We start from the raw sequence: 16,754 nt of genomic DNA on the forward strand, positions 1-16,754 counted from the left end.
GGGTTAAAATAACCCGTGTTTAGTCCACTGTCTAGCACATAATTTTTTCTCCCATTAAACCTCTTTAGGCTCTAGTCATTCTAATAGCAACTAGAAATCTTAAAGTTCAGGTGTTTCTGATTCCTTAGCTTTTCTAATCATGTAGACTGGCCTTTAAGGTACAAACTAGATAAACCCTTTCCATAAGGTTTCTTTTCCTCCAAACCGTTTTGCCAGTTCTATAGCCAAGTACATTCTAGGCAAATTGTTCCCCTACAGTGCCTTTTGTTCAAGTCCCCTCTAATGTGTTATTTTTTCTAACCCAACCAAATTAACAAACCAAAGGTATTTCTAGGTGCAGGATTTCAGGTGACATGGGCTTTTGATCTGTGGTGGACTTTATTTTTCCATTTCTGTCCAAGCTGTGTATAAAGATAAGGACAGCAGGAACATCTGCCTCAATGCCTACCTTACACCAGTGGCCTTAGGGCCATAACTGACAAGTTCCTCCCCACCTAGAGCAGATCCAGGTGCTATGCTCCAAGATAGACTAGGTCCGTGGCACAGGTGAAAGTAAAAACTTAAGACATTTTTACACAAGATCACGTGTCTTCAATTTATAATGTAGTGTATCTAGAAAGCAACGTCACCTCTTGCAAATCGGTATCTGCCTCCAACATGCACACATCCAGGCACTGTTTTAAAGTAAACCACACATTATTACCTAATAAATACCAAGTGCATCGAGCAAGAAACCTACTTCCTTTTAATTTAAAGGTGAAGACATTGGGCCATGCATATCAGTTATGGATGCCATTCCGGACTACCCATTATACTTGAATGGCACACCTCTCTCCTTTCCAATGAAGTACATTCATACTACACAAACTCTGCCCTCCTACTAGGAACCTGTAGCTTATCTGTTATGCTGAGGCTTTGGAGCAATAACCATAAACCCCTTAAGAAATGACTTAGTTGCCCCTTTATGACCAGACCCTAACACACAAAATATGGTTTCCATGGGATTGAGTTGTCATCTTTTAAGATATATTTCAGTCTGCAGCAGAGAAACAGTATTATAGATGGACTGTTTCCCACACTTGTGCCATACCCTGGCCTCTCTTCAACTGGCTTTCATTTCTCATACCTTCTAGGTTACGGAAAGGCTAACACAATTAACTTTAAAACAAATTTTTATTACACAAAGGTTGTCACATAATTGGATCTTTTTCTACTTTGTACACAATTATTCTTACTCTCCACAGAAAGGCTGCTTCTTAACTTCTCATCGGGTGATGGCAAGCACTAAAATCCTGATTTTAACAGAATAGTAGTAAAAATGCCTCAGTGATTTAAGTTGAAAGCAGTACATTGGTACATGGCTCTTGCACTTAAGTCATCAGGAATGTACAAATGTCTTTTTATTCAAAAATACAAAATAAATTATCTGTAGGCATGGACAATGACAGCAGTAAACCATTGTATGTTGTCAACTGAAACCAGTAACTGATGGTTATAGTGATTTTCTTAAACACCAGCCAGCCTTTTATCCAGTCATTTCCTTCAACTGACTTCTCTGAAGTTATAGGTGAGGAGCACTGCCTTGAAGCTTCCTCTCACAGTTCCCATTAATAATGGTAAAGCACAATTCTAGAAATTAGAACATGCCACCTCCCATACCGCCTCCCATTCCTCCCATTCCGCCCATTGCAGGCTCTTTCTCTTCTTTAGGAATTTCTGTGACTACAACTTCTGCTGTAGTTAACAGAGAGGCCACTCCAGCAGCATCCAATAAAGCAGTTCTCACAACCTAGGAAAAAAGTTTGATATTACTTTTTAATTAGCAAAAAATGAATATGACGTACTGAAGAGTTATTGAAAGAATTTTTTAGAAAGGGGTCAATACCTTAGTTGGATCAATGATTCCTTTTTCCACCATATTCACAAAATCTCCAAGCATAGCGTCATAACCAACTTCTGAGGAACTTTGCATAATTTTCTCAACTACCAATGATCCCTCAACGCCTGCATTCTTAGCAATGGTCATTGCAGGAATTTTAAGTGTTTTTTTAACAATTTCTATACCTACAAAAAAATAAATTTTAGCCCATTTATTTTAGCTCTTTCTTTTGTAAATATTACAACACTTGTAAGAGCATTGATACAGGAAAATTCCAGTTGGGAAATACCACAGATCAAATAATTTTCCCTAAAAGATATAACACATCTTTCACCTCTCCTTGACATCATCGCTACTGTACTTTTGTTATTCTGAAAATTGCTTTGTGATTTGTTATTTCATTTAGTGGGAAACATAATTCTAGCAGAAAGACTAAAATCAGGCCAAAAAGACTCATTTTTAAGTGAATTATTTACCAATTTTTTGATCTTCATTAGCTGGAGTTAATGAGTCCAAAGCTGGAATGCACCGAAGCAGGGCACAACCCCCTCCCAGAACAATGCCTTCCTCAACAGCAGCTCGTGTGGCATTGAGGGCATCTGTTACTCTGTCTTTCTTTTCATTCACTTCAACATCACTAGTCCCACCAACCTAAAGATTAAAAAAATTACACTTAGTATGGCTTCTCCAATTCAAGTTGCTGACTGCCAAGAGTCATTAGCACCTACTTAAAAAGCAATGTAAAAAAAGACTGACCGTTTGTTATGATTACAGGATTACACAGCTAATAGGGTGAGTGTAGTGTCCCACAAAAATTAGGCTCCAGACTGAATGGTAACAAAACATTGTTTTACAGCAACTCCCCCCATTACAAGTTCAATTCTTGTTTTAAGGAAAGAATATTTCAATAAAGAAATTTTATGTAATTTATTCCCATAAGGAAGTTAATTCCATGAACAATAGTTACATGGCACTATTAGAGAATACCACAGAAACAAAATCATTCTTGGGCTCAGAACCCAAGAAGCTTATTTAGAACAATGAATCTTACCTTCAGCACAGCTACTCCATCTGAGAGTTTAGCCAGACGTTCATTTAGTTTTTCCTTTTCATATTCACTAGTTGTGATATCTAACTGCTCAACGATTTCTTGAATACGTTTTTCAATCTGAGCCTTGTCACCTTTTCCTTTCAAGAGCATAGCATCATCTTTGGTCACAATGACCTCTCCAACTTTCCCTAAGTCATGAGGCTGAACATCTTCAAGATTTAGAGTCAATCCTTCTTCTCCAAACACCTACAGAAACATTAAAAAATGAACAAATTTTAGGTTACTTTTTTTCATTATACTGAAAGTTTATTAATACATCATGCAGGTGTTTTGATGAAAGAAACATCTTGTGGGGCCAGCCCAGTGGCTCAGGTGGTTGGAGCTCTGTGCTCCTAACACCAAAGGCTGCCGGTTTGATTCCCATATGGGCCAGTGGGCTCTCAACCACAAGGTTGCCAGTTCAATTCCTTGAGTCCCGCAAGGGATGGTGGGTTCCGCCCCCCTGCAACTAAGATTGAACATGGCACCTTGAGCTGAGCTGCCTCTGAGCTCCCAGATGGCTCATTTGGTTGGAGTGCATCCTTTCAACCACAAGGTTGCCAGTTCAACTCCTGCAAGGGATGGTGGGCTGTGCCCCCTGCAACTAGCAACGGCAACTGGACCTGGAGCTGAGCTGCGCCCTCCACAACTAAGACTGAAAGGACAACAACTTTGACTTGGATAAAGGTCCTGGAAGTACACACTGTACCCCAATAAAGTCCTATTCCCCTTCACCAATAAAATCTTTAAAAAAAGAAACATCTTGTAATACTATAATTTTTTTGAAATGGAAGATTTCAAGACCACTGAATATAGTCTTTCATTACATTTCCAACTTCTTACTTAATCCTCAATGTTAGCTTTATTTGAAGAAAAGTGTGAACTCAGGAAACTCATCCAAGGTCACACTTTTGGTGGAACCAGGACTAGACCCTAGGCCTAAACTCTGAAGTCCTATGTCTTTTTACTATATTCTTGAAAATAGATTGGTCAATAAGCCTCTTCGTTACAAGATAGAAAAGGGACTGTAGCACTATTTAATCCAACCACCATCTCCCAAACATCCAACAGAAACAAGATTAAGTAAATAAACAGTTCAGATGTTAGTATCTGATTGTGAAAAATGTAAATTTTACCTATAAATTTTAGACCTGGTAGTATAAATAACATCCAGTAAACCAACATCATATTTATTTTACTTACTGCACCACCAGTAGCGATAGCCATGTCTTTAAGCTGGTTCTTTCTATTGTCACCAAAACCTGGAGCTTTGACTGCTACAACCTGAAGACCAACTTTTAGCCTGTTAAGAACAGTAATTAATAAGATTTAAATTTAATAAAAATGCCTGTCTAGTTCTCAAGTTCTGACACTAATGTTACCTAGGAAATCGTACTTTTAAAAAGTTTTTGCTTCCTAGACGTTTGGTCAAATTAAAACAGAAAAGGACAATTTTTCTTCCATATTTGCCAATATCTTTACTACCTTTTTATTAAATGCTGACCTCACAGTCCAGTTGAACAACTGGACCCAGGAGCAAAAATGTTAATGTAAACAAAAAACATTTAAGTCAAATACAATACTATTTTAGATTGTGAAATATCATAATTACCAATGATTAAATTTGAGTCATCTAATAAGCATTTACCCCATAAGTTCTATGTAGTATTTGATTAAGTTGCAATAAAGTTTGAGCAAGCAGTGTTCTTAATTTAGTTCCTTTATAAGTACCAATATTGCTGATAATAGCCTTAAGCTCACCTGCAATTTGAGCAGGTAACAAATATTTGGAATATACAATCAAAGAAATGTCTACCTAAGACCAGATTGTGAAAGAAAATATATAATACAAACTTCAAAACAGAGCTGGTCTACTTTATTAAGGAAGGCAAAAACTAGGGGGATAAGTTCTGATGACATGCCAAATAAATCAGATGTCTAACTTTTTAGCTACCAATAAAATGGCTCAATGAAAACTCTGTAGACCTATTGTTTTTTTTATTTATCTCACAATCTCTTAAGGCTTTTATATAATCCTAAAAGCAAATCTAATCTAACAAACATTTCAGGATAAGGAAACTTAGAGCTTTTGGGTCAGGCCTAGGTATGCAATCTCTATTACATACACATACCTGCTATTTCATTTGTTCATTTCCATTATAATAAAATCGGAAAATCTCATTTCTGATATACCTCAATTCTAAGATTAAGGGGAATATATATTTTAATAATACCCTAAGATTCTGTTTACAGCATTTTACCAGTCTTATAGTCAAAAGTAATACATTAAACTACCAATTTGAAAAATTAAATGAACAGACCTCAACTTATTTTAGGTTGAGTGCCAATTTGTTTCAGACTATTCATTAATTAAAATTTTCTTTTAACAGATTATGTAAAATTCTGACTGCTGAATACACTTAGATTTGAAGTTTTTAGAATGGCAATTGTTTATTTATCTCTTCCCAAGCAAAATTATAATAGTGAAAATATCTTTTCCAGAAAAATTTTTTTAAAAAGTCATTTACCTTCAGAACAACTGCAAACACTTATAAAAAATAGAAAGACAACACATATAAAAATTAGGCTATGAGAAAGTTGCACAAAATACTAAGGAGATTGGAGCCCCACTCAAAAAGACAGAGCCATTATAACTGGACTAAGGGTTCATGAAGCACACCTAATATACACCACAACTCTAGATACAAACACAAGTGGGTGGAAGTACATGATGGAGATTTCAAACATCAATATAACTGCCTTTCATCTAGAAATGTAAACGAATTATCACTGCTTATTACCTGTTCAAAACGAGTGTACTTAGAGCTTCTCCATCAACATCTTCAGCAATTATGACCAAGGGCTTACGGTGAGCATTGGCAATTTCAAGAGCAGGTACAATGGACTGGACACTAGAAATTTTCTTTTCACTCAATAGAACATAGGCATCTTGGAATTCACACTTCTGACCTGCAAAAACAAAGAATATTTCAGACTAATTTTAGAACATTAATATTCTGAAAATAACTGCATTTAAAAGCTACAGACCAAAGTTCCAGTACATTTTAAAAGTGACTGATAAGTTCATGTTTTCCCTCTTTCATTTCTCATATACATTAACTTTTGGAACACAGAAAATTATTTTTAAAGGTATGACACCAACTAATGCCTGCAGCTTGACACAGAACAAGTACTTTAAAAAAATATTTCAGTTATGGATTTGCTTTTACCTTTCGTTGTATTAATAAAGTATGGAGAAATGTAACCTCGATCAAACTTCATGCCTTCAATAATTTCTAATTCATCATTCAGTGTTTTTCCATCCTATGGAAAGTCAAAGCATTAATGAGTTTCACTAAAAAACACAAAAATTGTTAATTATCGACAAGATTAACAAATAGACCCCACATGTTGTTAAGGGATCCAGGTAGGAGTATGTAAATACCCAGGGCATCCAACTCCACTTCTGCAAAAATTTCAAGAATGTATGTGAATTATTTTTACAGCTAGAAGAAAACAGCATTCAAGTGAGGATAAATTCATTCGTGACAACAAATGATTCACACAAAACACAGTAAGCACTCAATTCTTATACAGATGCAGATATTACACATAAAGGAATAAAAAGATATACTTTGGAAACACATATAGATTGAATTTTTATATTAGAAAAAATAGGTTTTGATCATCAGACACATCATCTCAAGCTATCATGAAAAACATACTTGCCTTTACTGTGATGACACCCTTTCTTCCAACCTTTTTCATTGCATCAGAAATGATAGTGCCAATTTCTTTGTCTCCATTTGCAGAAATCGTAGCAACCTGAAATAATCAATTTACTTTTCCAAATTAAAAGATAAGGCTGGTGGTGTCGTCCTCAATTAACTCCCCTTCCTTTTCCTAGTAACTTCCAAACTGATACATCCATGGGGGTGAGGGGAACAGACGACAGGGGAAAGGGGACTTCATGGCATAATACTTCTAATGAAGTATTGGTTCTCTTTTCAACTCATTAATTGGCTACATTGTTTTCGAAAGATATGAAATAAATATGCAATTATTCTTTTCAACAAAAACAGAAACAAAAAAGGCTAATCCCATTACTCTTTTCCCCTTGGCAAAGGATTCATTAAAACATGACAAAAAATGATAGGCCTTTGACAATGGCTGAAGAACATTTTTCATACATACAAGTGAGTTACTCATAGAATGCAGAACAAAAATGGCAGCCCATTAAGACTTGTATCACAGCCACTGCATTATTTTCAAATGGTTTAGCAGTAAGAAAAATGCTTCCAATGTTGGCGATTGGATAGTATTGTTATTTTTATATTGATGTGTGATTATGGAATAAAATCATGTTACTAAATTTTTTTTTTAACTTTAACATATTATTAAAAATCCTTACCTGAGCAATTTCTTCAGGGGTTGTCACCGGTTTAGACTGCTTCTTAAGTTCAGCAATTACAGCATCAACAGCTAACATCACACCTGGGTCAAGAATAAATGCCATTACACCGCTTATGACTAACTCCATGTCATGTAAAAATTTTGATTTACATAAATGTTTTTATGCCTTAATAGCATATACATTACTTCTGTGCCAGTACATTTCCAAATCACATGGAGTTGGATGGAACGCACTGATACAGGAACTTTAATAAAATTCCATAATGCCAAATTATTTTGAAAATTGGCTTAAGAAAAAAAATGAGGTGTACAATTTCAAGAATCTCACTATTCAACTCATTCTGTGTAAGTCATTCCCAATCCAATCATGTTGCATGTTTCTATTTGGATCACCCAACACCTCCCCTCAAATGAATGACACAAAAAAGGACCAAAATGGATTAGTTCCTTACTTCCAACAAGGAATATAATTATCAAGGATAAGGAATTTCTTGCGGCTATGCCCCTGCAGGTCTTAATTATCCAAAATTTCCTCATTTAATGCTATTATGAACTAACAAGATATTTTTGTTTTAGCACAATATATTCATGAGAACCCCATTTTGTTCAATTGGGACTAGTGCTAGCTTTCCTTCTTCATTTTGAGCAATGTTGCTTCATGAAAAAAATTCAAAGCAAGGTGTATAATAATAACTTTCTTTGGGAAGTACTCTTAATAACCTCAATAACACTTGTTAGTGATTTACAGTCAAACTGCTTTTCATGCAAGACATTTCAATGTTTGGACCTCAAACTTTGAAACTGATGGGATGATGACAATACATCAGTATGCCTGGGAGGCCAATTCTGACAAAATGGTATCCCCCCCTTTACTGAAAGTCTCCTAGTTTGGCCAATAAAACACCCTAGAGATACATGGCCAATTTCATTTTCAAGATAGGAAAACAAAGTTTTAGTATACAGCTAATAAAAATGACAGGATTTAAGTCTGTATCACCATCTGCTGGGGAGCAGATCTTTACAATAATAAACAAAATGCAGAACAATAACATAGTATGTCCTATTATGAGGTAAGAAAAAAGTATTTAAAAAAACAAAAACCGGTTGACATCCTCGGATGACTTAGTTTGTGGTTAAGCCCTACTTTCCAAATAACTAAAGTAAAACATACAACATCTCTCTGCTTTAATCCCCACAAGTTTACTATTTTCAAGATACACAAGTATATGCTGTATCTTCCAATAAACTGTTGGCTTTCAGGGGGAAGGGTTAGGGGAGTGGGGGGGGGTCTGACGACAGGGAATGTCTTAGTCACTTTTCCCTGCTTAACAACATACACAGCCAGGTATTCAATCATTATATGCTGAAGGAATACTCAGCGTTAAGAATTTTTAAGGGAAGAATCAACTTTCTAATATAATTTAATAGACAGTTCAAAACACTGGGGGGACAATGAAAAGACATTCCTACCTCTCCTGATTTCCACTGGATTAGCACCTTTACTAATCTTCTCAAAGCCTTCCTTGGCAATAGAGCGTGCCAGTACAGTAGCAGTTGTGGTACCATCCCCAGCCTCTTCATTTGTATTATTGGCAACATCCTGAACAAGTTTAGCGCCAATATTTTTATATTTATCTTTTAAGTCAATCGACTTTGCAACGGTCACACCATCTTTTGTAACTTTGGGACTCCCCCAACTCTGTTCAATAATCACTGTTCTTCCCTACAATTTCAGAGAGAAAAAAAATGTGACAGAATCACACACTCAAAGTACTAGTTAGCTTAAAACAGAAAGAGCAGTTTTAATAACAGGGTAATTACTTGAAAGCCTCAACATGATTTAAAAAAAAAAAATCAGATCTGCAGCATGCATCTCAAGGGCAAGTTCACTGATGTTCTAAGTTTACAGAAAAAATGACCTCTCTATTGCGAAGGGCACAACTCTGGATGAGGAATTATATGAGATAAAAAAACCTAGAGACTAAAAGATAACATTTTATGAAACAAGAACACAGATAAAACAATATCAATTTGGTAGATTATAATGAAATTCCAGCTTATTGTTCACATAATTTCTAGCTAAGTTTTATCCAGTGCCAGCTATTTTGAAGTTAATGTGAACACATACTTTTAAACTTGCTTTGAAATTTGCTTATTAAAATACTAACAGCAATGCAAGCACAGTACACTCTTTCAGGGTTGTTTGACATTAAATCTCAAACATGTGCAGGGTATTGGCAGCTTTTGGATTTGAAACCAAGTTGCTATTTGGGAGGCATGCAAATGCCACATTTTATACAATTTGGATCACTTTGATATCTGAAATGTGCACAACCTTTGTCTTCCTCAAATTATTTATTACCTTTCAACTCACCAATCTCTTCATGTTAAATGAGACTTAAAATTTTAAATGTGCTTTGGAACAGAAGGGACAGCCGAAAAACACTGGTGAAACCAGCACCTCCTGAGATATTACAGGAGATAAATTATGTTCTTCCTTCTATGCTTGGTACTAATGGACTGGAGAAGAATCCAAAATTTAACTCAAGTAGGCAAGCAAGATTAATTCTACCTTGAGTTTAAGGATTCACCTTGAGTTATGAGTTACCACTGGATTCTATGACACATTGTATAAAATCTCACAAATTTGGCAGAAGTTTAAGTTTTAAGGCCATTATATATAAGCAAAAGAAAAAAGATTAACCCATAATGTGGAACTCACATGTAAATTGGATTCTCTCAAAAAAGGATACCCACAGTACTGTTCTATAGTTCAGTGTGACTATTTGCCATCAATAAATTATTCCCTAATTAGAGTACTATTATAAATTACAACAATAACAATACTGATACCTTTGGCCCCATAGTAACGGCTACAGCATCCGCTAAAAGGTCCACACCTTGAAGCATTAAGGCTCGAGCATCTGCACCAAACTTTACATCTTTGGCATACGCCCGAGTGAGACGAGGTGCCAGTGCCCTGGACACTGGCCTAATCTGGCGAAGGACTTCGTGTAATCGAAGCATTTCTGGGGAGGAGGAGAAACAAGCATTTCATCAGTACAATAGTAGCATTACCCGAAGCAGGTTACAACACCTGTGCAACTGAACAAGAAATGTTAGCCGTGAGCTGGGTTGGCCTCTGCCACCCACTACACCTGGGCCACAGAAGGTGCCACAGCTCCAGACCACCAAGTACCAGCGCAAGCTTGCAAGGGCTGTCCCCACGCCTGACCTACCGCACTGGCAAAAGGCACACCCATCTTCTTGCTCCTGGCCACCTATCCCTGCCTCTCAAAACAAGTTAATCTTTTACCGCTAAAAGGGCCTTCAGAGCAAACCCACTCCAAACGTGCCCCTGAGAAAAGCCTGCAAGAAAGGGGCAGATCATAAACCCGGTGGCCGGTGGAGGAAAAATATTCCTGACGGTGCAAAAATCTGCTGAGTAAAATGTGTCTTCATGTATCCAGTCGGGGTTACTGTATCTGAGCAGACTGCTAGGCCGCGATGCTGGCGGCCGGGGCCCCACGTGTCTTTTCATCCAGACGCCCCGAGCAAGGTCAAGGGTGGAGGGGCCGAACCCCGCCGAGTCCGCGGGGCCAAAGGCAGTCTCCACGCGGCTGGGACTACCTTCCCCGAATCTCTGCAGTCGGCCAGGAGTGGGCTGCATCGGAGGGCCCATGTGAATACACTCCCCAAATTCCACACACACTCCTGAGCAAGCCCTCCCTCCTACGCCCTGCCCCGGCGAGCGATCCACGCCGCACGTGACGGGCCCCCGCATGGATCCGCGAGGCCTGGGCCAGCGGGCCATGGCCTCCGGCACTGGCGGGAAACTCTGGCTCTATCCCGCCGGCCCACTCAGGCAGGATCGCAGCGGGGGAAGGCCCGGTCCGAGGCGCCTGGGTGACACGGTGCGGGGAGGCCGCATACCTGCGGGGCAGCAGCACGGCGTGCGAGCGGCAAGGAAAGCCGTCGGCGGCGAGTGAGGGACAGAGTACAGGGCGCACACGGCAATGAGCTCGTGTCCCCTCCCTCCACCACTCCCCCGCCCCGCGGCACAGCGTGTGCGGGCGCCTCCCACTTCTTTCCTTGGCCGGAGCCCGGCAATCAGCACGCGCCGCGCGCCAGCCCCGCCCCTCCCTACCCGCGCCGGGCCGGGCCCGCGGACTCAGCCCTCTCCGGCCGGCTTAAGCTAGTTCCCGGGCTGCGCTTGGTTCCAGAACTTTCCGGGGAGCGACGCTCTCTCTGTGGGTCAAGGGTCAAATAGCGTCATTTCCGGGAGGAGGCGAAGGGCTAGTACTTTCACCTCCGCAGGCGGCCTAGAAAAGCCTAGAAAGAGCTCCTCTTTTCTTCCGTCTCGCGGTCCTTGCGTCAGTGGCCTGCGCAGAGCCCCCGGGGACGAATCGCGGCGCGGGTCGCGGCGGCCGCCCTCTTTTAAGGGGAGGGGCGGGTGGCTGGAGCGAGCGCGCCTGCGCGCTGGGAAGCGTTTTTTAAAGTTCACGTGTCTAGAAAACCGGACTGCAGGTCTCTCCTTGCGGCCGCGGCGCGAGAGCAGAGTACGAACTGCTGCTGCCGGAGCCATGGTGAGTCCGCGTGGGCTGGTGGCTGGCGTGCCCGGGTGAATCGGCCTGAGGCGGTTGTCGTTGGGCCTAGTAGGAGGGGTAGGGGGTCACTCAGGGATCGATATCCGCTCGAACCTTGGAGAAGCCAGGTCCTGCCGACCTTTTCCTTTGCCGTGGGCTCTTTGCACGCGCGTGTGCGGCGGGCATGTAGGTTAGGGGGCGGGAACCCAGATGCACGCGTGGCGGCGGACTCGCTGCTCCTGCAGGGCCTTTGTAGGTGTGTAATGTAAAGAAAGCATGGCTTTAGGCGGAGAGATTGACTTAAGTGTGTGCTGAGCATTTTCAGAAAAACCTAAGGAAGGAAAATGCGTGACCTTGGAATAAGCTAAGGTTGACTTTAAAGCTCGTTTGGCTGCTGACCAGAGGAGTAACAATGACCCTTAACACACATAGGGAATTGGAAATTAACTCGGAATATAGAACAGAACGTTCAGTGGGTTTCATGAAAGAATAATTGAGTTGGGGCGTTATCTTGGAAAGCCACATGTGGTGTTTGATAGTGTAATTTACGATGGCATTGCCTGTTCAGAATATAATTGCATATTCTTTTTGTTTCAAATCAAACATTTCTCTCTCTACAGGCAGGACAGGCATTTAGAAAGTTTCTCCCCCTCTTTGACCGAGTATTAGTTGAAAGGAGTGCTGCAGAAACTGTAACCAAGGGAGGCATTATGCTTCCAGAAAAATCTCAAGGAAAAGTATTGCAAGCAACAGTAGTAGCTGTTGGATCCGGCTCTAAAGGAAAGGTAAATGGGGGCTAAAATGAACTATTTTTTATGTGAAATGGACAGAAAAAATAATTATTGGTTATTATTAAAAATAGCTTTTTAAGTAGCTTGTTTTATTTTCACGATCATTCTCTAGTTCAATCACGTCTAATTGTCTCTTAAATGAAAATGATTGTAAAATTGCTTGTTTTATGTGATAGAGAATTTGAGGATATTAAAACCACAATTTATGCTTGAAGATAATCGGGGGGCTTTTAAGAATTGAGGGGAAATTTGAATTCTTGGTCTAACTTCTAACTCTGAGATTGCCCTAGTCTTTTAACTAGTTTCACCTTACTTGGCATACCTATGAAAGGAACTGGTTGGACTACCCTCCCATATACTTTCCAATTAACTGGTTAGACCTCAGGACTCAAAGTGTCAGGCAGAATACACAATAAAATGCCGTTGGGGTCAAATATGTTAATTGCTCCAGGTGCCTCAGAGAAAGTTCTAGCAAGGAGCTATCCTGGAGTCAAGAATAGGAAGCTTTGGGGGAGTGGGCACTGTGCTTCAATCCCTCTCCCCAAATCTGTATTTTGGAGGAAAGGAAATTGAATCTCCAAAGAAGTATTTTCAAATTCAGGAAATTTGAAAAAAAAAAAATTTGTATGCTGATGTTAACCATGACCATGTATACATGGTTTTAAAAACTAGTTTATTTTACATAGTCCATAGGTTATGTTAATATTTAACCATTAAAAAATTAGCTTAAGTTAACTTGGCTTAAGTTAGTTTTCAAGTGTAACTCCTTGAACTTTTACACTGAAATCAGGTTTTGGTTTAAGCCACTGTGTAGGCATTATTTCAAAATGTAACTACAGTGGTATTTTTGAGTCAAGAACTACAATTGTATAAACCATCACACTACCAAGTCCTTCTTTAACAGTTGATTTGAGTAAGTACTTGTGATTAATAGAAATTAGCTGTAAATATTTGGTGAAGTAGATGTCTTTGCTAATAAATATTCTTAATTTCTTAAGGGCGGAGAGATTCAACCAGTTAGCGTGAAAGTTGGAGATAAAGTTCTTCTTCCAGAGTATGGAGGCACCAAAGTAGTTATAGATGACAAGGTAGGTAAACTTAAGAGGTTTAAAAACAAGTTAAGTATTTGCTTTTGTCTTAATTCTTAACTAATGGTTTCTCTATTTGCAGGATTATTTCTTATTTAGAGATGGTGACATTCTTGGAAAATATGTAGACTGAAATAAATCACTACTGACATGGCATCACGTGAAGCTGCCCATTCCACTGAAGTTCTGAAATCTCATCATGTAAATAATTTCCATGTCTCTTTTGTAATAAACTAATGATATCCAAAGTAATGACATCTAGTGTCTCTTAAAATTTAGTTCCACTGTACTGATATAAACATTTCCAAATAAAAATATACAAATAAATGGTTAATTTTTATTTAGTGATTTAAGATGGTTTTAGGGTTCTCCAGTTTATACTTTTTTGCTTTTTCTCAAGAACTGCAGCAAATTCTGGGAAACAAGGCTTTAATTTTCACACTAAATTTAGCTTGAGTCCATAGGTAATTGATGCTGATACAAAGCCATGGATTTACACTTACATTTTTTTTTTTTTTTTGAGAAGCAACAAGGAAATAAGATCCAAAAGAATAGCTGTAGCTGTGGAAGCTCTTGATGCAAGAAACACCCAAACCTGTAGAGAATTTGTAAGTGTTTTATTAGAGCCAAATTGATGACATACACTTGGGAGCAAGATCTCAAATGTTCCCCACAACGTTAGTTTGCAGTTCCTTTTAGGCATTTGAGATTAAGGTGTGAACTGAGGAAGATTACATAAGTTGGGAGAAAGCAAGGTTTGGATTACAAGATAGTTAAGACTGCTCTCTTGAGGGTGGTCCAGTTTAGAAGGGGGGGAGTCTGAAGAGAGACATTTCAAAAATGTATTAACCTACCTAGATGCACAGAAACAATGGACTGGTCTTGTTTAAAGATTAACCTTTTACTAAAGAAGATATATGCCTCAGGCATGACTACCCACTATGACCTGCCCAGTTAAGAATTTATGATTAGATCACTGTGTGAGGTTACTTTTAATAGAACCCTTTTTCATCCACAAAGCTACTCTACACTGCTTCAGATAAAAACCCACATAGTGTTCAATTAGGTGAAGAAAAGATATTTATGAGAAAGGGAAGGGGAACAACTAACTGCATGGATGGAATTTCTATAGGTGCAGATAAGCTAACAGTGATGCTAATTCTAAAGAATGTTCAGTCTGATAGTCATGTCTGCTTTCTTGATAGCTTTGCAAACAGTTGTTTGGAATGCATTGTGCTTTAGGCTCAGTACAAAGGTTATTTTGCCCAGGTTTAACTTTCCAAGCGTTTGAGGAGTAAGACTTCCAAAGCAGTTCCACTGGGGTGGCAGCTCCAACTTCTAAAAGTACTAGCTGTGTTTGTCATTTTTCATAATGTTACAGTGCAATGCAAGTTGGTGGGGAGGACATTGTTCCACACAATCATTTAGGGTCCCAGACTCCATCTTGTAGTCCCACTGTTCTCTGGGTTCTTGGAGTCCATTCCCAGAGAGTCAAAGGAGGTGTTTATGGTCCAGGTCTGGAGATGGAGCACTTCATTCCTCACTGGTGTTGATCAGGAAATTCTAGACTGATTGGTTTAAAATTCTACTCTTGGGTGGTTGAATCATGACATCTCAAAAGCTACACATTTTTTTAAAAAGTCAAGTAGCAACATTATAACAATATAGAAAAAGCTATTGAACTATAGTTATTCATTTGTGGAATCCAGTGTCATCTTAAATTTTACATAATTTGACAAAAAATTCCAAGGCAAGCTACACATATTCCAAGGCAAGCTGTCATGATTATAGCTAACGCTTAAGGAGCATTTTCTAGGTACTTTGTATATGTCAAATGATTTAATCATTCAACAACCCTATGAGCTAGGTGACTATCAGTCTCATCGCAGAAGATGGAAGGAAGGTGCAGTGTGGTTAAGTAATAACCCAGGCCACTGAGTGGCAAAGCCAGGATTTGGGCTTGGATTATCCTCCTCCTGGCGCTGCTGTCTAAACTTTGTCCTTTAGGACCTCTTCTCTTTTGTCAGAAAATCCTAAACACATGATAACATCTCAATCCTGGTGGTAACCACTGTGGTATGGGGGGGCGGGGGGGATGTCTGGCGATTACTGGTATCTAGTATGGAGTTTATTGAATTTAACAAATAGAAAACTAACAACTGAATAACAAACCCAGACCAACCTACTCCAGAGTTGATCATCAACCCTTGAAATCAACCAGTTAGCTATGCGCTGTTTCTGTTTTGGTGGTCAAACAAGTTCCTTATAAACTAGCTTGATCATGTCTTAAAAGTTGTGTCCCATATTTATTTTGTGGAATTGAAGTCTAAATGAAGTTGTAAATGGCATGGAATAATGGTCTCAACTTTTGATAATACACCCATCAGTAAAGTAGTATGTGTGTGCATTTGCATTTATGTGTGTGTGTGGCTTTGTCTATACTAAGCTTAATTGTCATATTTAGATACAAGAATTATGATTAAACGCTCTATTTTTACAGTACCCAGTGGGTCATTAATTCTCTACTGTGCCCCAGGCACATCTAAATACTGTTTTACAGGTCCTAAACTTGTAAGCACAGATTTCCCTCTGTTTTACCAGTGAGAAAACTGACAGGGACAAGATGAGGAAACTCGTCCAAGAACACTGGCTGGTCAGTTGCAGAGTTAGGAATCTAGTCCAAAGGCCATGCTTTCCCGTTATTCCCCTATTCTGTTTTCCAAAGTCGCAAGTAAATGAGTTTTTGAGACCTAAAGTGACAATGCAAACTTTGGTTCATCCTTAGAATTACCTGGTTTGCTTAAAATTTCAGGGCTTCATCCATAACATACTAAATCAGAAGGATGGGATACTTTTTTTTCTTCGTACCACAGAAGTAGTCCTGCAGTGCTTGTTTAGAAGAGTTGA

At 39.1% G+C, this 16,754-nt stretch overlaps 2 protein-coding genes across 3 annotated transcripts in view; one reads left to right on the forward strand and one right to left on the reverse strand.

Annotated features, from left to right (window-relative positions):
- Positions 1 to 1,154: 1,154 nt before the first annotated feature.
- On the reverse strand, positions 1,155 to 11,766 carry HSPD1 (heat shock protein family D (Hsp60) member 1). 2 transcript variants are annotated; one of them, XM_074339670.1, is made up of 12 exons: positions 11,530 to 11,766; positions 10,236 to 10,411; positions 8,853 to 9,105; positions 7,381 to 7,463; positions 6,699 to 6,794; positions 6,200 to 6,293; positions 5,771 to 5,939; positions 4,173 to 4,272; positions 2,931 to 3,176; positions 2,356 to 2,530; positions 1,886 to 2,064; positions 1,155 to 1,789 (listed from the first exon to the last, which is right to left on the reverse strand). In XM_074339670.1, exons 2-12 carry the CDS (start codon positions 10,407 to 10,409, stop codon positions 1,637 to 1,639), a joined length of 1,722 nt encoding a protein of 573 aa, XP_074195771.1. In that variant the 5' UTR covers positions 10,410 to 10,411; positions 11,530 to 11,766; the 3' UTR covers positions 1,155 to 1,636. The 2 variants fall into 2 exon arrangements, with proteins under 2 accessions (XP_074195771.1, XP_019596877.1); XM_019741318.2 differs by having other exon boundaries at positions 11,316 to 11,620.
- A 69-nt stretch (positions 11,767 to 11,835) lies between these two features.
- MOB4 (MOB family member 4, phocein) overlaps positions 11,836 to 16,754 on the forward strand; it is a 35,055-nt gene continuing 30,136 nt past the window's right edge. Inside the window, exons 1-2 of the mRNA XM_074339679.1 lie at positions 11,836 to 11,968; positions 12,589 to 12,753. Coding sequence (XP_074195780.1) covers positions 11,966 to 11,968; positions 12,589 to 12,753 — 168 coding nt within the window. The 5' untranslated portion in view covers positions 11,836 to 11,965. The remainder of the gene's footprint in view (positions 11,969 to 12,588; positions 12,754 to 16,754) is intronic.

This window comes from Rhinolophus sinicus, linkage group LG01 (assembly GCF_036562045.2).
Source record: "Rhinolophus sinicus isolate RSC01 linkage group LG01, ASM3656204v1, whole genome shotgun sequence".
Lineage (NCBI taxonomy): Eukaryota > Metazoa > Chordata > Mammalia > Chiroptera > Rhinolophidae > Rhinolophus > Rhinolophus sinicus.

Bases quoted from the DNA above. Each gene is read 5' to 3' on its own strand.
- HSPD1 (XM_074339670.1), bottom strand. From the start codon at position 10,409: ATGCTTCGATTACACGAAGTCCTTCGCCAGATTAGGCCAGTGTCCAGG. The intron at 7,464-8,852 runs GTAGGAATGTCT...TTCTTGACCCAG, and splicing joins TCCAGTGGAAATCAGGAGAG to GTGTGATGTTAGCTGTTGAT. The intron at 4,273-5,770 runs GTAATAAGCAGT...TGTTCTTAACAG, and splicing joins AGTACACTCGTTTTGAACAG to GCTAAAAGTTGGTCTTCAGG.